Source organism: Callithrix jacchus, chromosome 9, assembly GCF_049354715.1.
Source record: "Callithrix jacchus isolate 240 chromosome 9, calJac240_pri, whole genome shotgun sequence".
In the NCBI taxonomy this organism is placed as follows: domain Eukaryota; kingdom Metazoa; phylum Chordata; class Mammalia; order Primates; family Cebidae; genus Callithrix; species Callithrix jacchus.
Window position 1 is genome coordinate 49,747,755 of NC_133510.1, and position 23,196 is coordinate 49,770,950.

Below are 23,196 nucleotides of genomic sequence, written 5' to 3' on the forward strand. Positions count from 1 at the left end.
ATCTTGTTCGGTGACGCTCATGGTGACCACACCCCTTGACCAATTAGAGAAGGTTGTTATTTGCGATTGGTTGAACTGACCGACCCGGAAGGGTGGATGCTCTCAGCTAGGTGGCGGGAAGGTTTTACTCCAGAGCTGCGGAAAGAGGTGCTTAACTGGCTCCAGGCCGGGGTGCGTTGGGGTCCGAGTTACGAGTGTCGGACACCGGGGAGTCAGACACCGGAGAGTTGGACTGGGTTCTGGGATAACTCTTGTTACAGCTCTGAAGGGTCAAGGGTATGCGCTTCTTGTTTGAGTATTCCCTTTCCTGCTGGAGGGCGAGGCGGATCTGTTGCGGATCACTTCCTTTGGCCCGTGAAGATAATGGAACATTACTCACTGCTTTGCTCTGAGAACTCCGGACTTTAGGAGCGCGTTCGCCTGCCGACTGGTGAATTGAGCTCCCCATTCGTTTCTATGCAGGAAGCTTGACCACCAAAGCCTGTTTATTAGCAGCCGCCATTTGTTGGTAATACTACTGGGGATGTTTCTTCCATCCCCTACTTCACCGTAGCGTAAGGAAGGATGCTATTAATATACTATTGCTTCTAAGTGCAGGTGGCGGGGAGAGAGAGGATTTAGTCTATGGTACCTCAGTGGCGTTTCCTGCAACATTGATGACTGGCTGTGGCCCTGTAAAATTTTCCTATGGATGCCTAGCTTATAGACCTGCTATAGTTCAATCTCTGGATACATTTTATGTTGAGATATCTTTTGCTATTAAATCACATCATTCTGGGAAAGAGCAGTCTTTTAACAGCATAATCAAAGGAGTTATTTGAAATCGTGGGGTGGGGGGAGGAAATTGGATATCAACTATTATCCTTTCATAAGAGTAGAAACAGCCTCTGCTTTCAGCCTTAGCAAACCTGAGCCCTCACTATACCAAGGCATTTTGCTGGGCTGTGAGGATACAAAGGTGAAGAGATTGAACCCCAGCCCTGCCAAAGGACCTTACATCTATGGAAGGAGTGTACATTTTCATTACATGAAGAGATGTTTGTATAAGTAAAGAATTAGAAGTCCTTGGTTTACTCACCTATTTAGCCATCTTTTAACTGTGGTTATTCCACATTCTTTAGCAAGGCAAAAAAAAAAAAAAAAAAAGAAAAGAGTCAGCTTATCTTTCCAGCCTAGTGGTGGCTTCAGAATTCTATATAGGAAGGGCGTAAGGTCAGCAGTCTAAGGGTAGGTGGTACAGAAGTGACATTTGGAGAGCATTCTTAGTTTTAGAAAATGTCCGTATTAGAGGGATTGGAGAAGTGTTTATAGGATAATGGGGAATTTAAAGTTTCTACTCTCAAGCCCTATTTTCCACTTGTCCATATGCATGCTTAGGTTTTAGTCATTCATTGATATTTAGAGTTCATTAATACAAACCATTCCCCCCACCTCTAACCGCGTTGTAGTCTCTTTTAAAATCTAGCTTTCTCTTTTAAGATTGAGCTAATATTGCAATTCTTTAAAACAAGTGCTCAATAAAATGTTAGGTGATTAATTTTGTTATTTATGTTGCTGTATTTTGCTTAATCTGGTATATTTGAATCTATCCAACTATTTATAAGATTGCTATCCTCTCAGTTTTACAGGTAGGGAAAGAGGCTTAGAGAAACAGCATATGCTACTTTGCCTGACATAGTAATTTCGTCACCTAGCAATTGGTGCTAGAACTGTTGAATGTTTGCTGGTTTTTGTTACATTACTTTGTATCTGGTGGATGTTTGCCAAGTGTTATTGATACTGTACTTGTCATGTGTACGTTTATGTGACTTTGGACACTTCTCTGAAATCTAGAGTCAGTTCTGAGTGTTGTGAGTTTTTAAGCTGCAATCTAGAGTTATCAAAAAAACTGTGTGAAAAGAACTATGTGGTCCTTATATAAAAGGTCGCTGCAATATATAATTTACTTTCTAACACTTTCCATACTTAGGAATGAAGATTACTGTTGACTGAGCGTCATTAATAGTACTATTTTTAAAAACTTGTTGTCATTGTTGTGCTTTTATTTTTAGAAAGAAATTTGGATCTCCAATTCAGTCTTAGAATGGCATCCGTTTCAGGTTAGTAGCAGTGACTACATTTTCTTGTTCCTTCTATTCTATTTCTATGATATTTGAGAAAATAAAGTTTGTTTTAAAAATTCTGATTATAGAAATGATTTTTTTTTCAGCTTTTTATGTTTCTTTGTTTGTTTGAGACGAGTCTCGCTCTGTCTCCAGGCTGGAGTGCAGTGGTGCAATCTCGGATCACTGCACCCTCTGCCTCCTGGGTTCAAGTGATTCTTCTGCCTCAGCCTCCTGAGTAGCTGGGAATACAGGAACGCACCACCACACCTAGCTAATTTTTGTATTTTTAGGAGAGCCGGGGTTTCACCATGTTGGCCAGGATTGTCTCGATCTCTTGACCTCATGATCTGCCTGCCTCCGCCTTGCAAAGTGCTGGGATAACGGTGTGAGCCACCGCGCATGGCCTTTTCAGCATTTTGTTATTATTATTTTTTTTTTTGAGACTGAATCTCACTCTTTTGCCCAGGCTGGAGTGCAGTGGTACGATCTTGGCTCACTACAACCTCTGCTGCCTGTGTTCAAGTGATTCTCCGGCCTCAATCTCCCGAGTATCTAGGATTACAGGCCCCTGCCACTGTGTCCAGCTAATTTTTTTAGTTTTTAGTAGAGATGGGTTTCACCATCTTGGCCAGGCCGGTCTTGAACTCCTGACCTTGTGATCCACCTGCCTCAGCCTCCCCAAGTGCTGAGATTACAGGTATGAACCACCGTGCCCGGCCCTTTTTCAGCTTCTTTATTGAGGTAAAAGATACATTACAAACTTTGCCATGCTAACTATTATTAAGTGAATAATTCATTGTCATCAAATGCGTTTAGACTGTTGTATAACCATCATTACTATCTGTCTCCAGAGCTGTTTTGTCTATTCAAACTCAAATTCTATACTCATTAATCCGTAACTTTCCATTTCTTACCTTCTCCTAATCCCTGATAGCCACTATTCTATCTATTTGTTTCTTGACTATTTTAAGTACCTCATAAAAATGGAATCATGCATTTGCCCTTTTGTGTCTAACTTTTACCTTGTGTCTAAATAAAGGCAGTAAGGGAATCATGCTTTTGCCTGTTTCTCTTACAGCTGAGTATACATTGACCCTTTCCCCAAAAGAGCTGATACAAATTATCTTTATTCATCTTTGGATGGTGCTCATTTCTCCTTTTGCTGAATCATGTCCTCCTTGGTAATACTGTAATGTATTAGAGAGGGACCAAATAAAAGGAAAAACCCAACTGTGGTTTTTATAAACATTTTAAAAAGGAAGAAAGGCTTATAGCTATTACAGTTCTTGTTTTCCAATGGGTCATATGGTCATAGCTTGTACTTTATAACCGCCTTCTTCAACTACCCATTCCATCTTCCTTGGTTCTCTGTTGGTAATGGGTCTTTGCTTGGTGGGAACTGCTTGCCTTAGTAGTTTCCTACATTTGGTTGTCGTAGTTTTCAATTAACTTTAATCACAAGACAAGGGAAAACTGAGAGGTGCCCTAGAGGATCTTCTACTTTCCAGACAGATTCCTCCTTATCCCTATAGTGTAGTAGCTGTGTGATTTCCCCTTAATAGTCAGTATCACTTACTCCAGCCAGTATGGTAATCTCCTTTGCCTGTTCATTTGTTGGCATGAGGAACCCAAAGTGGCCAAGTGGCAGTCAACTTCCAGTTTAATGGAACTATTGCTTTTTCCCCTGGTACAAGTATTTCTTTCTTGGTAACTAAGACCTCCAGGCCAGCTAGAGTCCAGTGTTTCAGCAATGGGAAGCCAAAATTTCACTAGTGGATCACTAAGGGTAATAGAGGAGTCACTCCCATTTCCACCCCTGAGTCCTGTGAACCGTGGCAATGGGAGAAACAGCACCATTCACTGATGGATAGCATCCCATATCCTGGAGGCTACTAGTCCAGCCTCCAGGCTGGTGAGTGCCGATACTCACCTGGCAGCATAATTGAGTCTGCAAAATGCTACTCCATTATTTTCTCAGGCCAGCTGCTTCAGGGTGTTGGGGAACATAGACCTGTGAATTTCTTGAACATGATAAGCCTTCTGTTATGCTTCGTTTGCTATAGATTAGTTCTTTGATCAGAAATAATTTGGTGAGGAATACAATGACAGTAGGAATTCTGTGAATTCATGGATGGCAGACATGTTAGAGCACTGCAGGCAGGGAAGGTAAGTTCATATTCAGAGTAAGTGTCCGTATCAGTGAGAGCAAAGTGCTGCCTCTTTCGTTATAGAAGGTTCCAATGCAGTTACTTTGCCATCAAGCATCTGGCTGTCCCCACAGAGAATGATGCCTCCATTGGAACTCAAGGTGAGCTGTTTGCAAGTTGGGCACTTAGCTATGGATGTAGCCAGATGGGTCTTTATGAGTGACAGTCTATGTTGCAGCAGCAGAAGGTACTTTGTTCTTGATTTCATTGTCTGAGGACAGGTGTGGTCAATGTCCAGGTCATCTTGTCCACTTGATTAATTATGATTATCCTTTGTGGAGGTTGTTTTTAGTGAGCATTAACATGAGACACAAATATCTTCACACTCTGACCATTCAGAGAGGTCTATACATATATCTTCCTCAGACCTCACTGCGGCCTGTTTTCCTATTTGGTACCTTCCAAGTTGCTAAACATCTTGCTAATCATCATCCATTGCCTATAATAGTGTGGATGTGTTTCTCTGGCAAATGAATAACTATATGCACTGTTTACTGCGGACTGGGTAAACAGTGATTTTCATGGCCCCTCTGGGGAGACATTAGAGTGATTTAGTTGTTCACTTTCAGGTAGTGACAATATATCATGCAGAATCTTTTGTAAATTAGACTGGCACTTCTTTTCTTCCTTAGTAACAGGGAACCCCGCCATGAGGTCATAGTTACAGATTGAGAAGGAGGAGACAAAGGGGAGCATGGTGCATGAGTATTTAGACTTCTTGCTCATGCCTTCACTTAGAACCTGCTCTCTTTGGCTTATACCTCTTCCATTGTGATGATGGAAGTCCACCTTATGAATTGATGGGTCAGATGATACCTGGTCAATGATATAGGCAGCACAGGTCACATAGTAACTTGGTCTCTTATAAGACCCAGGAACAACCTGGAAGTTGTTTCCAAAAGTATAATAGTTCTCTGTAGATAATAGCATAGCTTTGCTCCAAAATCGTAGTCATCTGTTGTGACTCATCTGTAGGCCAAAGGTGGGTGTCACATAACATCCCCATTCATCACAGACTTACAGCACCATCAAATCTGTTGGGTCATATGGCTCAATGGTAAGAGAAGATTATATCATGGCATTACCTCTTATTCGGGGCCCTACTTAAAATAGGCAAGTTTTTGAGTTACTTGGTAAATTAGGCGTATGTTGCCTCCCAAATCCAAGTAGTCCAATAGGCTCTGTGCCCTTCCCTTAGTCATAGGAGGGCCAGTGTAGAAACTTATCCTTTACTTTAGAAGAGATATCTCCACATGCCCCATACCCTTTGGCTCTCACCAAGATGTCAGGCCTCTGAATTTTTATGGGATTTATCTTCTGTCCTCTGTCAAGTGTCTCTTTTAGCAGTTTGTTTGTGTAGCTGCTACTGCTGCTGCTTGTGCAGCAGATCAGACAAGCATGAGATCATCCATGCAGTGAGCGAGTGTAACGTCTGCTAGAATGAAAAGACAATCAAGATCCCTGCAGACTAGATTAGGGCTAGAGAGCAGATAGAGTCCTGAGGTGGGAAAGTAAAGCTACCTCGCTGGCTAAGCAAACTGCTTTTACTGTGCTCTATACACCTATACTATAAAAACAGGTATGGAGAATAAAACATTCAACAGATCAATAGCTGAAGCCAGATGCCAGGGCATGTGTTCTGTCTCATTCATGAAATTACAGCTGGAACAGTCGCTGCTGTTGGAGCCATAGCCTTATTAATTTTGCCATAATTCACTCTCAATCTCTAGAATCCATTGTCTTCTGCGTATACCACATGGTGAGTTGAATGTGACGTGGAAGACATCATTACCCCCACGTCTTTCAAGCCCTTGATAAGGCAGTAATATCCCTCCAGGAATGCAGTAATGTTTTTGGTTTGCTGTATTGGTTGGTAAAGGCAGTTTTGCTGGCTTCCACTTGACGTTTCCTATCATAATAACCCTTAGTTACCAGCCACGAGACCAATGTGTGGATTCTGCCACTTGCTGAATGTATCTGTTCTCAGTATGTAGTCTGGAACTGAGGAAATAACCACATGGCAGATTAGAAGGCCCACTGTATATCACTAGCAGCCACTGGACTTGAACCTGCTGCTGCCCCATACCAATGAGCTCACCAGCCCTGTCCTTACACTGACTTTCTTAAATACAGAAAATATGGCTATTGCTTTATTTCAGCCTTTTAAATCTCTGGCAATCAAAACTGCATTGATTACCTCACCTAAGTCTAGCTTATACTCTGGTGGATCACCATGGCATTTTGGCTTTATTAGAATCAGTTCAGAGTTAATGCCCAGTAGTTTCTGAGAAGTGATTTTTTTTTTCTAATGCACAGTTACCCTAATAAACTTCTCTAAAGGAGACTAATAGGAAGATTCACTACATATATTTTTAGCTGTGTGGTAGAGTCCTTTCCCAAGGGGCTCCAACCTCTCCTTTATTCAAGGGGCTCTGGTTCTATAAGTTGGTTCAATTCTGGAGATTGGTCAAAGGATGGGCACTCTGTTGTGGTGTTTCAGATGAGACTCGTGTTTACCAGAATCAGAGCTGTTTATTCTGTGTATATAAATCAAGTGATCTATTTCTAATTCAAGGACATTATAGTTGACTAGCCAATCCAAGATCTTGTGGGTCAGACTATTCTGATTCTGTCTCAGCTCTGTTGCCCTTTATGGCAAACACATCCACTTTATTTTTGGTCATAAATTCAGTTGTGGCTGTTTAGCCCCCAGACCTTGGAATCCATCATTGTCATTGAATCACATAGTCTAGTTGGAAGATGATATTTCCCACTTTCATTCCTAGCTTACAGAAAACAGCCAGGGGAGCCCCAGCATCCCTGAATAACTCCGCTGATGCTAGGGCTCCCCTCATGACTGTAGTTTTCACAGTCTTGGTGAAGGAAGTATTCTCTGGATTCTCCTGGGGGACAGCAAGGGAGTGGATGATCAATCCCTTTGATATACCACTCCGGCACTGCTATCTCTCTAAGTCTCTGAATACCTTCCTTTAGAGTATACCCAGGAAATTCCAGCACTCCAGTCTCATTGGACTCTACACCTGTTTTATTCCATCCCAATTTTCTGACATTTATCTTTGAGGCCAGGTTTCAGGCAACAAGCCAAGCAAATTGCTAGAGCCACTCCTGGCCACTGTGTCTAGAACATTAAATCCAGAATTTCTTAGTGAGCCCATATCAATAAACTTAGCTTAATTCAATAACCCCGTTTCAGTACCTTTATGATCTATTAAACTTAGCTTATGCAATAACCCTATTTCAGTACCTTTATAACCTTAATTCAATAACAATAACTTAGCTTAATTCCATAAACCCTGTTTCAGTACCTTTATGATCTATTCCCATATATATTCTCTAGCTTTCTAATATAGTTTGGATATGTGTCTCCTCCTAATCTCATGTTGAAATGTGACCCTCTGGTGTTGGAGGTCGGCCTAGTGGGAGGTGTTTGGATCATGGGGGAGGATCCCTCATGAATGGCTTGCTGCCCTCCCCATGGTAATGAGTGAGTTCTTGCTCTGTGAGTTCACACAAGAGCTAGTTGTTTAAAGGAGGCTGGCACTGCCTCCTCTCTTGCTCCATCTCTTACTGTGTAACACACCTGCCCCCTTTGCCTTCTGCCATTGGAACCTTCCCAGTGCCCTCACAAGAAGCAGATGCCAGCCCTATGCTCCTTGTACAGCCTACAGAACCATGAGTGAAATAAACTTCTTTTCTTTACAAATTACCCAACCTTGGATATGCCTTCATATCAATGCGAAATGGATGAACACAGTTTCTATTGATACGTTTTGGCACATGCAGCTCTTTTGGTGCATATCATGTCTTTTGATAGCTTACATCTTTGTGTTTTATTTTAAAGCACTGAAATTTTTATTTTAAAGCACTGAAAGATGGCAGAGTCAGATTTTTAGGAGGATTAGCAGTCCCATACAAGGCAACAAAGACCATTGTAGGGATTTCAGGTGGGAGGACATTGTTTCAGAAAGGGGAGGCAAGGTAAAAGAGACGACATAATTTAGTGGTTTAAGGAAACCTGCTTCATTGGAATCTGCCCTAACATTTCCCTCCAAATTTCAGAGTCTCCTTCCCAGACAGTGTCCTGAGTTTATCATAAGAGTCCCTGCAGGGTTGGGAATTCGGTTCGTATTGAAATTCAGCCATCTGCAGGATTTAGACCTAGGGCTGTTATTCAGAAATAATGGCCCTGCACCTATAGAAGATAAGGTTTTTTAAGGACAATCATAGAAACTTTGAGGTCCCTTAATGCAGATCCTACATTTTTCCCGAGTTCTTCACACACTTAGAAGCAACCAGTCAACCCTATTATTCTCACCAAAACATTTTGTGATAGCAAACACTTTGTCACCCACAGCCTTGCCTTCTCTAGTTATTTACTGGTGTCTATAGATGATGATTTAAATAACTTTTTTCATTGCATGATGATATGGAATAGTTTTGTTCTCTTTATCGTGGAAACAGGGTTACTAATGCCTTGAAATCTAATCAGATCAGAAAATCAATTCTGTGTGGTCCAGAATCAATTCAGAAAACCTAATAAGTTTCTGTTCTTCTGGATCAAAATTCTGTATGGGTTAGGGTTCAGTCAGGTAAGCTGAGCCATTATGAGTGCTGTAAGTTATATTATGGAGATTAAACCTTATGTGGTCATGGGACCTGGTTAAGCAGCTATCCCTGAGTCAGCTTCTGGTCCTGAAGTCAGCAGTACCAGCAGTGAAAAAGGAAGATGAATGTGAAGTGTGGGAGGGTATGGATGAGCTGGAAGCCAGAAGTATAAATTGAAATTCATTGAGGACAAAGTCAGGATGCTGGTGCCCTGCTGAAAAGCTGGTGCACTTGTCACAAAAGGTTGCTCAGCAACCTGGCCAAGAAGCCAAAGAAGCTGTGAGCCATGTTGCTCCACCAAGAAGATTTAGCAGGGGCTAGGGGAGCTGGCTTCCACCCCACATCAAAAACAGTGAGGCAGCAGATTCCTAACATAATGAGTGAGCTGCAGAAGCACCTGGCCTTAGGCCAACCATCCCAATGCAAAACTGACTGCTGCTTTTTTTCTGCCTTTTATATCTCATGCAGAGTTCACTTGTGGCCAAACCTAACCCAAAATCATGTAGGGAAGGGTTGATACAGGGGATGATGGCAGTTTATACAATGAAAAGCACCCCAGCCTGTTTTAAACCATAACCATTAATTGTATCTCATGAAGACGCACATTGAACCTGTATACTGATTAATGCAGGCAGGTATATTAGAATGCACCAAAAACATCTTTAAGATTTTTCTAGCTTCCAGTGATGTGGTATCAAAAAGTATTTCGCTTTTTGACTTTAATACTTGGATTGATTAGAATCATACACTGAGGTTTCTTTATAAATTAGTTACAAAGGAGATATAATGCTAATTCCAATAGTACACTTGATTTCTCTTAGTTGTTACATCTTCTTGTTTATAATTACCAACTCCTTATACCATCAAATGAGTCCAGATAGGAATGCCTTCATAGAGTAATAGCAGAGTAATTAGGGAATTAGCTTGCTTTTGCTTCAAAATCTGACTATGTTACTTAAATGATATAGGAGATTATTAGATGACTTCTCTACAACATAATAAAAATAAGTATGTATTAAGAATTTGTGTACCAGGCACTATATCTAGAACTCCTAATATAATATGTCACTAGCTCTTTATAAAAATACTATGAAAGTTAGATATTATCTCCTTTTTCCCGGAGGGGAAATGGGGATGCAGGTAAGTATCTTGCCTCAGATCACTTAGCAAGTAAAAGATTAAGAGCATGTTTTTGAGTCGTATAGACCATAGTTAAATCTGGCCTTTAAATCTGAGTTAAATCTCAGGTCTGTATGGCTGTAAACATGCTCTTCACCATTCTGCTACACTACTTCAAGTTGGTCTGTAATTTATATGGTGGGGAACATCCAAAAATCAATCTGGAAAAAAGTTGTAATTTCCTCTGTCTAATCGTTTATTCCCCTCTGCCTCCCATAGCTCTAACTGAGGAACTGGATTCTATAACCAGTGAGCTACATGCAGTAGAAATTCAAATTCAAGAACTTACAGAAAGGCAACAAGAGCTTATTCAGAAAAAAAAGGTCCTAACAAAGAAAATACAGCAGTGTTTAGAGGATTCTGATGCCGGGGCAAGCAGCGAATGTGATTCTTCACCAGCTGCTTGGAATAAAGAAGGTTAACTTAACTTTTCTTTGCTAGTTTTGTTTCTTCTCATTTTTTTAAAAAAACTAGAATGATTTCTTTATGGGTCAGTGCTTTCCAGTAGGCTTAGAGGTGAAAGTGGCCATTTCTCCAGTGGAATGGGAAACCTGCTGGTGGACCATTCTTTCCCTCTGTTCTGTAGTCTTTAAGCTTTTATTATTCAGACATTATTTCCAATTATTGTTCTAGCAACATTGATCGTGCTTAGAAAATGAGATATTTACTTTACCTGAATTAACAAACAATTTAGAAACAAGAAATTCAAACTCTTTGCCAAAGTTTAGATTATTTTCCTGTCCTGGTGTACAAACCTCTCATGATTCAAGATCTTAACAAACATCATGTTTATCAATTATAAATTGATAATAGTATAATTATACATACTATAATATAATAGAGTAATTATATATATGCCATAATAGAATAATTAGAATAACTCTAGAAGGAATTGTAATGCTTTTTGTAGATGTGTTTTTTAATGATTCACATCTAAATAAGAAACTTACACCAAAAATTCCAGATAATTGTTAACTTTCTTCATGATATTTGAGTATTTTATGATGCTGTGAATTCCCTGATCAACATTCAGACTGTTTTTCAAATACCTGATCAAACACCTTCCTCTTTTGTGTGGGTTAATTCTTTTTTTTTTTTTTTTTTCTGAGACGGAGTTTCGCTCTTGTTACCCAGGCTGGAGTGCAATGGCGCATTCTCAGCTCACCGCAACCTCTGCCTCCTAGGTTCAGGCAATTCTCCTGCCTCACCTTCCTGAGTAGCTGGGATTACAGGCACGTGCCACCATGCCCAGCTAATTTTTGTATTTTTTAGTAGAGACGGGGTTTCACCATGTTAACCAGGATGGTCTCGATCTGTTGACCTCGTGATCTACCCGCCTCGGCCTCCCAAGGTCTCGATCTCTTGACCTCGTGATCCACCTGCCTCGGCCTCCCAAAGTGCTGGGATTGTGTGGGTTAATTCTTAACTGGCAAATGTCTACATTTCTTTCTTTTTTTTTTCGTTGAGGTAGGGTCTCGCTTTATTACCCAGGCTGGAGTGCAGTGGCACAACCATGACTCGCTGCAGCCTCAAACTCCCAGCAAGCAATCCTCTCACCTCAGCCTCCCTAGTAGCTGGGACTACAGGTGCACGGCACCACACTAGGCTACTTAAAAAAAATTTTTTTATGGAGGTAGAATCTTGCTGTCGCTTGAGCTCAGGCTGGTCCCGAACTCCTGAGCTCAAGTGATCCTCCCACCTTGGCCTCCCAAAATTGTTGGAATTATAGGCATGAGACACCACACCTACTATGTCTTACAATATATATCATTTAACTTGTTTTTGCTTTGCTTAGCTAGTGAGTTAATCTCAAAATTATTATCAGAAAAGTTTAATGGTCCATAAGTATTAGAAGTTTTATATATGTTTGACTCATTCTTATCAAACTTCTGTAATAATCTTCTATATGTTTGCCTGATTTTTATCTTTCTTTTTCTAGATTTTCCATGGTCTGGTAAAGTTAAAGATGTTCTGCAAAATGTCTTTAAACTGCAGAAGTTCAGACCACTTCAACTTGAAACTATTAATGTAACAATGACTGGAAAGGAGGTATTTCTTGTTATGCCTACAGGAGGTGGAAAGAGCTTATGCTACCAGTTACCAGCATTATGTTTAGATGGTATGTACTAATAAAAACTAATTTTGAGTTGAAGAAGTGCTTTGTCATCATATACTTTTAATTGTTTTAAAAAATAATTTCTAATCATACATATGTAAAAATCAAGTGCATTTTTTGTTTTATTTCTATATTAATAGAAATTTAAAGTTTCACTTAAAGGGGGAATTTATTTACTTTTTATTTTAGATTCAGGGGTATATGTGCAGGTTTGTTACATGGGTATGTTATGTGATGCTGAGATAAGGACTGAATGATCCATCATCCAAGTAGTAAACACAGTACCTGATGGGTAGTTTTTCAACCCTTGCTCTCCTCTCTCCCTAAAGGGGGAATTTTAAAAACTTCTGAGATTAATCCTTTTATCTCGTTCCTGAAACATAAATTTAAAAACATATTGTATTGAACATTCAGAATCCTCTCTTCTAGCTTTTGAAACCCTATACTAAGTTATTATTAACCATATTCACTTGGCAGTGCTATAGAACACTAGAACAGAAAATGAAAGGGGGAAAACCCCCCAAAAATGTTGTAGGAGAAGCAACACTAGAAGAAGAATCAATAGACCTAAATTCTCATCCCTGGTCTTCATTGAGTGTGCTGTTGTGCTAGGCACTGGGAGATATAGTAGTGAGCAAAAATGGCATGGTCTTAGTTGTCACAGAACTCATAGTGTAGAGTAGCACTTTCTCAGCCTTCAGTGTACATTAGAATCACCTGAGGATTTGATTATGTGCAGATTCTGATTTTATGTGAGGCCAAAGATCCTGCATTTCTAACAAGCTCCCTGGTGCTACTGCTGACTGGGGAGCAGCCAGGGGTCAGCAAGCTTTTTCTTGAAAGGGTGGATAGTAATTAATATAGGCTTATGGTCCATATGGCCTCTGTGGCAGTTCTTCAACCCTGCCATGGTAGCACAAAAACAGCCACACATAATGTGTAAAGACATGAGTGTAGCTGTGTTCCATTAAAATAACTTACACAAATAGGCATCCAGCCCTTAGTTTGTTGACCCCTGGTTTAGAGAATACAGGTAATTGCAAGCAATTGCAGTAAGAGTTTTAGGATAAAGGTTTCAATGGGGAATTAAGTCTGTACAAAGATCTATCTGGTCTAGGGGCTGTCAGGGAAAGCTTTTCTAAGGAAGTGGCACCAAGCTGAAAGTTAAAGGATGAGTAGGCAAAAGGGACAGGGAAGAAGAGTGTTCATTCAGAAGAGCAGCATGTGTGAGGTTGAAAAGCAAGAGAGAACACACATGATGTATTCAGTAACCTGGAGGAATTCTTGTGTGGCAGTCAGTGGTAAGACAGGTGAAAAGAGTCTTTCTTTAAAACTTTTCCTTATTTTAGCAGGAAGCCATTGATGTGTTTTACACAGGTAAGAGACTCATCATTTTGTGGTTTAGAAGGATAATTCTTGCAGTTAGGAGAATTCCAGATATATCTGGAAGATAGACTTGGTATTTATTGAATGGGGGGAAAGGAGAAAGAATAGTCAAGAATGAGGCTCAAATTTTAGGCTTGAACAAAAATGGTGAGGTTCTTCACTGAAATGGGGTACATTGGAGAAAGAATTCTTGGGAGTGGAGAGGGGTAAACTGATGAATTTATTTGAGACATCTTGAATTTATGATGCCGTTAAGACATCCAGGTTGAATTGTCCTGTGAGTAGGAGGATGTTTGTGTCTAAAGCTTGGTCTTAGAGGTCTGAGTTGGAGGCTGTTAGTGTGGAGACGGCCACTGAAGCCATTAGAATGAATTACAGAGCAGCATAAGAAGATAAGAAGGCCTACAACAGAAACCAGAACACCAAGAGTTTAAGGATAAACAAAGAGGGGTTTCCAGACAAGGCTGAGAAAGAGTAGCAACACATAGGACAACCAGGATTGTATGGTATTATTAGAAGCCTAGGGAAGGGCATGTTTGAAAAAGAGAGTGGATTATAGTGATATCTGTTAGCAAAAGGTCAGTTACAGTAAGGATGTAAGTTTCATTGAGTTTAATGACAAAGGACTCATCTATTACCTTAACTACAGCAATTTTATTGAAATGGTTGGGTAGAGAACAAATAGCAATGGTTTGAAGTGAGTAGGAATTGAGGAAGTTGAACTGGTGAGTGTGGGATGCTCTTTGGAAAAGAATGGCTATGAAGGGAAGAAGAGAGGGGGCCATAAATTAGGTGTTATCTTGGTCTATTCCAGCTGCTGTAACAGAATACTTTGAATCGGCTAATTAGCAAACAACAGTTTACTTCTTGCAGTTCTGGAGGCTGGGAAGTCCAAGATCAAGATGCTAATAGATTTTAATGTCTAGACAGGGGGGTGTTTCTTATAGATGGCACCTTCTTGCTGCATCCTCACATGGTGGTAAAGAATAAGGGCACTCCTTTCAACTTCTTTTAAAATGGCATTAATCCCACTTATGAAAGCAGAGCCCTCATTACTTAATCTTTTCTGAGGGGATACCAACATTCAGACCATAGCAGGTGTTTTCAAAGATAAGAGACTTGACCATGTTTTAATATAATGAGTAGGTGCTAGTAAGGAGAAAGTGAAAATATAGGAGAGAGAATAATTGACAGGGCAAAATCCCTAATAAGGTCTTAATTTGATTATATTTTTAAAGCATGTCTGCCCTCGCCATACATTGTTGTAAGAAACAAACTACAGAAACGTAAAGCCATATAATTTTAACAGTAGAATAGCTTTTGTAGTTTAAACAATTTCAATTATAAGGGGCATATTACTACAACTTTATTCATACAGTAAACTGTTCACTGAGTTCTACTTAGAGTAAATCTCACGCAAAAAAGTAAAAGATGCTCATGCAACTGTCATGTTTAATTATACACACTAATATATAATTAAAAATCTGTTTTCTTTGGAAAGCTTTGTAGCAATTTTTCCCTGATGAAATTGTTTAGTGTTTGAACTAATTTACGTTATATTACTGAAATTACCAATAGTGATTATTTAAAATGATAGCAAATTAAACATTTGAAATGTTCAAATCTGTCTTTAATTTTACATGACTGAACAAGGATAGGAAGTTCTGTTTAGTTGTATGTTTGCTTATTTGACTTATATTTACCTTGTGGGGTCATTTATTCATAACTATCTCCCTGATGAATGAGAGTAAGAAGTAAGCATTACTAATGCTGCATTAAAAATTAATCTGAATTGATAGGCAGTGCCCGAAAGTTAAGAAGGTTAATGGGCTAGGCACAGTGGCTCATGCCTATAATCCTAGCACTTTGGGAGGCTGAGGTGGGCAGATTGCCTGAGCTCAGGAGACCAGCCTGGGCAACATGGTGAAATCCCATCTCTACTAAAATACAGAAGAAATTAGCCAGGCATGGCAGACTGTGCCTGTAGTCCCAGCTACTCAGGAGGCTGAGGCAGGAGAATCGCTTGAACCTGGGAGGTGGAGGTTGCAGTGAGCCAAGATTGCACCACTGCACTCCAGGCTGGTCAACAGAGCGAAACTCTGTCACAAAAAAGAAGGCAAATGTTTGCAACTGATTCTGATGGTTGTGTAAAATTTAAGGTAAATTTTTTTTTCTCTTTTAGGTTTTACACTTGTCATTTGCCCATTGATCTCTCTTATGGAAGACCAATTAATGGTTTTAAAACAATTAGGAATTTCAGCAACCATGCTAAATGCTTCTAGTTCTAAGGTATGTTTCAGTGGCTTTTGTTTTTTTTTTTTAATGTAAACTCTTCACCAAAATAGGAGCCTTACCTGAGGTTGAGTTGCTTATAAAATTATAAACTGTTAACTGTTTATATTAGGAGTTGCAACTACTGCTCTCAGGCTAGTTCTGGCCCACTGTCTATTTTTTATGTCCCATGAGTTAAGAATGCTTTTTATATATTTAAATGGTTAAAAAAAATCTAAAAAGAATATTTTGTGAATGTGAAATTTATTGTGATTCAAGTTTCACTATCCATCAATAAAGTTTTATTGGAACACAACCATGCTCATTTGTTTACATGTTGCCTGTGGCTGCTTTTACAGTATAATGGCAGAGGGGAGTAGTTGCGATGGAGAACTTATATCCCACAACACCTAATATTTATGTCTGGCACTTTACAGGAAACATTTGCCGACCTGTTTTGTATTATCTATTCTAAAATAGTAAAGGAGAATTTCTAATTATGCAATATAATTAAATATGAAATATGAATTACTAAGAAGATACCCTATACCTGTGGAATTTCTTCTATTTAGGAATGGACTCTTACCCTCATCTTTAGAATAAAGCATTTCCCTGCTCTTCTTTTTTAAAAAGCTTATTATTGAAATCTTCAAAAGTAGAGAGAATAGCATAAAAACTGCCACATAGCCATTTCCCCCTCAACAGTTATCAACATATGGCTCATCTTTTTTTTAATCTATATACTTCCAGATTTCCCTACCTCCTTCCCCTTAGTTTATTTATTCAGAACAAATTCCAGGCATCATATTTTAATTGTAAATTCTTCAGTATGTATCTCTAATTTTAAAGAAAAGTGCTATGCCATCAGCACATCTAAAAAATTTCATGTTTTTTAAAATTATAAAAATATTCAGATTTCTGTCTCATATTTTATGTTTTTTTAAAATTATAGCCCAGATAATATTCATGCATTGTATTGTATTTGATTGATATACCCACTGGTTCCCTTTATCTCTTTCATATTTCCTGTGGAAATTCTTTGCTGAAGAAACCAGGTTAATTGTCCTGTATCTTTCTACATTTTCCTGATGCATCATCGTGGTGTTTTTTTCTTTTTCTTTTTCAGTTCTGGGGTACATGTGCAGGATATGCAGGTTTGTTAACATAGGTAACTGGTTTTTTTTAGTTAGACCTAAAAGGATCATTATTGTATTTGGAATTTTTCTTTTCCTTTTTAAAAAATTCTTACTGTGGTATCACTCAAGTGGTACATAGTACCTGGTTATCTTTTTGTGATGCTAAGCGCAGTGGGTTTAAGTGATGTCTGCCTGATCTCAGATTATCAGCTTTTCATCTAATGGTTTTAGCAGTCACCGAGAGCCATGCTGAGAGTCATGATTTCATTAGGGAGTTGCAAAATGGTGATATCTAATTCTGTCACTCTTTCTTCATATATTAGCTACACGTTTTCTATAAAAATAAACTTTTCCTCATTAACTCTTCATATGATGAAAGTGCTTGATTTTTTTCCCCTTTCTTTACCAGTTTTCAGAAAGAGTTGGTTTTCTAGCATTCTCCAAAGGTGGTCAACAAGATTTTTAAGTTTTTTTTTCCCCCAAGTATCGCTATAAACTTACAAGTTTTCACATATAATATAATATGGGGCCAGGCATGGTGGCTCATGTCTGTAATCCCAGCACTTTGGGAGGCCGAGGTGAGCAGATCACCTGAGGTCAGGAGTTTGAGACCAGCCTGACCAACATGGAGAAACCCCGTCTCTACTAAAAATACAAAATTAGCCGGGCATGGTGGTGCATGCCTGCAATCCCAGCTACTTGGGAGGCTGAGGCAGGATGATCATTCGAACCCAGGAGGCGGGGGTCGCAGTGAGCTGAGATCACACCATTGCACTCCAGCCTGAGCAACAAAAGCGAAACACTGCTCAAAAAAGTGTGTGTGTGTGTCCTTGGGCAGTGAGAGCCTCTTTAAGTTGGTTCCTGAATCTTTTCCCTTAATGCCATTGCTTCTGCTCCTTGCTTCCTTTGGTAGTAAGATAATCCAGTTCATTTTTTATGTATTTCCTGCCCAGACTTGGAGTCACCCATACCTCAGAGAATCCCTGGTTCCTTTAGTTTACCCATATATTTTTGTTTTATTTAAACTCAGTGAGTCATTCTATTATAATTGCGTCTTCATTTAACAAAATGAATCTTTGGAGAAAATTGCCTCCTAATAATGTACTTCTTAAAACTGAAAAAGAAAATAATAGTAATAGAAAGGAGTTTAGACAGTTGCAGATAATTACAAGTTCATGATATATCACTACTACTTGAAAAGTTGGGAGAAAAAAGAACATATATATCCTAGAATATATCTAGGAGTTAACAAACTGCTTCTTTTCTATGATCAAGGCAGTTTGACTCTCTCTTTCTATCCCATTCACTGGCATGTTTTTATACTTTTTTGGTCCTCTTTAGGTTAGAAGGAAGAAAATGACATATAATATGCTAAGTATTATATAGAATTGTATTAAAGCACTAAGAATCAAGTAACTGTTACCTTTTAAGATTTATTATTATTATCTTAATTGAATGAATTTAAATGAAAGTTGCCAGGAAAATTTATTTCTTAAAAAAAAATATAATGAGTGATACTTTATGAAGCCCCATGGTCTTTATATTGAAATGGAGATTGAAAGATTTGATGGCATCATTTAAGTAGTTAACGAATAATAAATTTTGTTCACTAAATAAAAGGATTATAACTATAATGTTAAAATTAATAAAACCCACCTTTATAACCATAACAATTTTATCTAGCTTACATTTTAGAATATATTATGAACAATTTAGAATTATACTTTCATAGAATAAATGCTGTTCATTGGAGTATCTGTTCGTGTTCATTCTTTTTGTTCTTTTTGTCAAATGAGGTTTTTTTCATCAACGATGTAGATATTAGTAAATAACTAGAATGCTATTTACACAGCTGCCTTGATGTTTAGCACTGACACATGGTTTTAGTTTTAATGAAGTAAGCATCTGCTCCTAAAAGAGCCGAAGGCTATTATTGCTTTGGAGAAATGAATATTTCATTTACCACCTAGTGTTCCAGTCTGCTAGCTTGCTTTTCCTATCATTGTGTCTATTTTTTTAATAGGAGCATGTTAAATGGGTTCATGCTGAAATGGTAAATAAAAACTCCGAGTTAAAGCTGATTTATGTGACTCCAGAGAAAATTGCAAAAAGCAAGATGTTTATGTCAAGACTAGAGAAAGCCTATGAAGCAAGGAGATTTACTCGAATTGCTGTGGATGAAGTTCACTGCTGCAGTCAGTGGGGACACGATTTCAGACCTGGTATGTATGTTTTATCTAGAAAGCTTTTTGATGTCAGAGACTGTGTCCCTACTCAGCTTGGCATGATGGAAATCTCTGCTTCTATTAAAATCATCCTCAAGTAGTTACGCATTGAATATCCCTTATCCAGAATGCTTGGAATCAAAAGGGTTTTAAATTTTGGATTTTTTTGGATTTGGGATGATCAACCTATATTACTCATTTCAATCTTGTCTCATTATGAAGAGGACTAAGAAGCAGAATCTTTAGTTTCTCTCTCCGCTGTAGTGTGTTTAATTGCCTTTGTCCTTGGATACATATGTTTCCTAGCCATTAGTGGACATCTTTGTGGCATTTATTACTAGGTATTCCTGCACATTTGTTGAAGAATTTGCATCGCTTCAAAGTTGTCATCTTTAGTTATCATTCCCGGGGTGTCTTTTCAGCACCCACATACAACTCCTCAGCATTAAACTTTGGTGGGATATTTTAGTGACCTTTTTCTTCACCCCGCCACCTAATGCTACAGTCATAGCCTGAAGTAAGTTACTCGGAATTGTTATATGCAAAAAAATCTTAAATTCAAAAATTCTCCCTGGCTTCAACCTCTTTTCTTTCTGAAGCTTTTCACACTCATTAGGATCGGCTGGGTCCCTCCTTTAATCCCTGCTTATTTATCCAGGCTCCTGTCCCTGCATAGCAATCACTCTTTTTCCCGTCCAGACTCTGCATTGTTGCCCCTGACTTCTGTTATATTTGCCCGCGACTGCCTGGCCATTTTTCCAGTCTCCTTCAGGTGTTGAGCCTTAGACACTGGATCCATCTAGACTTCTGCTTTCCCCATTCCTGTTGCTTGGCTACAAAACATTGTCAAAAAATAAAAATAAAAATTGCATAACTCAGTTCAGCTTTTCATTATCCTTGGTTATCCTTATACTTGTCCCTATTTCAACTCCTTTATACATTTCTTCCAACAAATGTTTCATATCATTAACTTTCTATTCAAACCCTAACTTGTACTTAGCAGATGCTTCACAGGAAATAGATGCCATCAGGTTTGAACTGCTCCTCTTTTTACTTTAAAACATTAGTAATCTTTTTTTTTTTTAATTTCTTTTGTTAAGGCAGAAAAGACCACTGCTTTATAAGGGTAACCATGACCACTCCAGTGTCATCCTTTCCTGCCTTCTTAAGATTTTGCACTGCCAAGTTCCTCACTCCTTTACCTTAAGTCTCTTTCGTCCTCTCCCTAAAAACAGGAAATAAACACCCTTCTGACTTTTGCACCTTTTTATGTTATTGTCCTCTTTCTGTCACCATCAGACTGCTCAGCTTACCATCTTCAATGGTCACCTTTATGGGCATTCTGAACTCATTGAATCATGCTTCTGCCACCACCATACTACTGAAACAGGTCATAAGTAACCCACCCCAGTGGCTTCATCAAGTGGTCTCATCTTCATTCCTCTTCTCGCTTAACTTCAATAACATTTTATACGTTCACCTCTCACCTTGCCACATTCTACTCCCTTGGTTACTGTACAGTGATGCTGTTCAGTGTTTTCGTTTCCGTTCTCACCTCCTTTGCTCTTCTTCTTTTGTCTTCTTTTTAAATATTAGTGTTCCCTGGGGTTCTGACCTCAGTCTTTACCCTTTCTTACATTTCTCCAGGGATAGTGAGCTTGTAGCCCTAAGACTGCATTCTCCTCTACCTACAGAATTATTGTGGGCATTGTTTTTATTTATTTGTATATTTTAAATGGATTTAAATGCCTTAAACAGGATATATGCTCCTTTTAACTAAAGACCCCACTTGCTCTTTTTTTTTTTTATAGGTTGTTTCAGTATGACTTTTAATGGCATATCCTTATTAAAATGAAATGCAATAGAAAATATGCAAAGAAAGGAAACTAGTTGAATTACACGATACTGAAAAACTAGGAAAGTTTTGTTTTTGTGGATTAGCCATAATTTTTGTACTAAACCTTTTCAGTGGTGTACGTATCACTTCTGAGAGACAGACCAGTTCAGTGGAGAGAACATGGGCTTTGGAAGAAAATGACTAGGATGCGCCCCCCAGCTGTACTCGTAAACAGCCTTGAAGAATTGTTGAAGTAAAACTCTGAAAGCTTTAGTTTTAACGTTAGTGATATGGAGATAATATATACCTATTTTATACATTTTGAAAAATAAACAAATGCGATAGTATGGGCGGGGGGCATAACTGCCTACCAAGGTTAGCAGCCATTCGATACCAATTTCTTCTTCTCTTTTGCACCATAGTTTGGTTTCATCCCCAAAATATCTTCTTTTATAAAAGATTCTCTCTGTTCAAATAACTGTCTCCTGACTGGGACCTAAATGATATCTTCTTTTATAAAAGAAGGTATTTTGGGGATAAAACCAAACTATATATAATTATATATATATATATATATATATTGTACTTTAGGTTCTGAGGACCCACCTTCTTAACCAGATAGCACCACTTAGTTGTTACCTGGTGGCCATGAAGTTACCTAATTTGGGATTCTTGCCCTATTTTCAACCTAAGTTGTGTGATCAGTTAAGATTGTTACCATTGCTTATGAATTACCATGACTTATGTTGTCTCTGTGGATCTGCTGCCAAAGTGTAAAACATTATTCCCATATCTAATTATCTAACTTCTAAACTTTAAATTTATACTCCTAACTGTTTATCAGAAATGTGTGTCTAAATTAGCATGAACAGAACTAAATTCCCCCAAAAGAACTCCTGTTTTACTTTTCTTCTGCAACTGGGAATCACTATTTTCCCCATAACTTTACTTGACTTTCTAACCAAAAACTTAATTTTCTTCGCCTTTCCTTTCTCCCTTCTCCTCTCTACTCCCAAGCAATTTCCCCTTCAGTCTTCTCTGTCTAGAAAATCATCTGCTCACTCTGAAGCCAAAATTTTAGCAATTATTCCGGTCAGGAGACAGTTATTTGAACAGAGAGAATTTTTTTATAGAGAATTGTGAACTAGGTAAAAAGTAGCTAAGTAGATAACTGAAAAAGTAAAAAAAATAAAAAAGAAGAAGAAGGCTAAAGATATCATGGAGTTAAAAACTGGAAGAAGCAACTACCATCTGTAGGGCTTGGAGAACAGGAAGAAAGGGTGGAAACCAGTAAGACTTAGAAACCTAAAGGAGAGGCCTTGTGGAACTGAGCTCCCTGGTGCTAGAGTCTCTTGGTACAGGCAGAGGTGGGGTACATCTTTGATAAAGCTGGTTCTCCAAAGGCTGAAAAAACTGCCAACTGTATGTAATTGCTCTTAAGGAAAGACTGTGCTGCTGCAGGGATGAGAAGCCTTGTGGGGTGACAATCACAGGAAACAGGGAGGAGCCAGCCATGGAGTCTTCCATCCAGGACCAGCAGGCAAAGCTGACATGTAGTGTACAGAGTCCTTGGCGCAGCATCCCAGAGCAGAGAATAGAAGAGTAGAGTTAGAGATGAGGAAAAACATAATGGATGACATACCACTTTGTCAGCCATTATTGATTTACTCTCTCCTTGCAGATCCTGTTGACCACTGAGTGTTGTCAGCTCTACCTCTAAAATGAGTATCAAGTTTGCCTACTCTTTGTGCACCTGCGTCTTGCATAGTCGAGCTCTCTTCCACTGGTCTACTGCAGTAGCTTCCTAAGTAGGCTTTTATTCCAGTCTTACCCTTTTTGTTCATTCTCCACAGAGCAACCAGTGATATTTTCTAAATTTAAATCAAATCATGTTACTTCCCTGGCTATACTACCCAGTAGCAACTGTGTACTTAGAATAAAACTCAAGAGTTTTTAAATGGGGCCCATAGGGTAATATGTGATTTGCTCCCATCTGTCTACCTGATTTCCTGTTCTTCTTCTCTTACTCTTTAAGCCACAGCTATACTGGGCTTATCATTATGAGCACTTATACTCTCTAGTGGCATATTTATTCATTTACTCTTTGT

At 38.8% G+C, this 23,196-nt stretch overlaps 1 protein-coding gene across 11 annotated transcripts in view; it reads left to right on the top strand.

Annotated features, from left to right (window-relative positions):
* Window positions 1-86: 86 nt before the first annotated feature.
* The window catches only part of RECQL (RecQ like helicase), a 33,608-nt gene continuing 10,498 nt past the window's right edge, over window positions 87-23,196 (top strand). For 2 of the 11 annotated variants that reach the window (XM_078336085.1, XM_078336090.1), the window contains exons 1-6: window positions 87-508; window positions 2,052-2,099; window positions 10,337-10,534; window positions 12,057-12,236; window positions 15,802-15,908; window positions 19,050-19,248. In XM_078336085.1, coding sequence (XP_078192211.1) covers window positions 2,084-2,099; window positions 10,337-10,534; window positions 12,057-12,236; window positions 15,802-15,908; window positions 19,050-19,248 — 700 coding nt within the window. In that variant the 5' untranslated portion in view covers window positions 87-508; window positions 2,052-2,083. Of the gene's footprint in view, window positions 555-2,051; window positions 2,100-10,336; window positions 10,535-12,056; window positions 12,237-15,801; window positions 15,909-19,049; window positions 19,249-23,196 lie in introns of all 11 variants that reach the window. The other 9 variants (XM_078336084.1, XM_078336091.1, XM_035256112.3 and 6 more) reach the window with 5 other exon arrangements.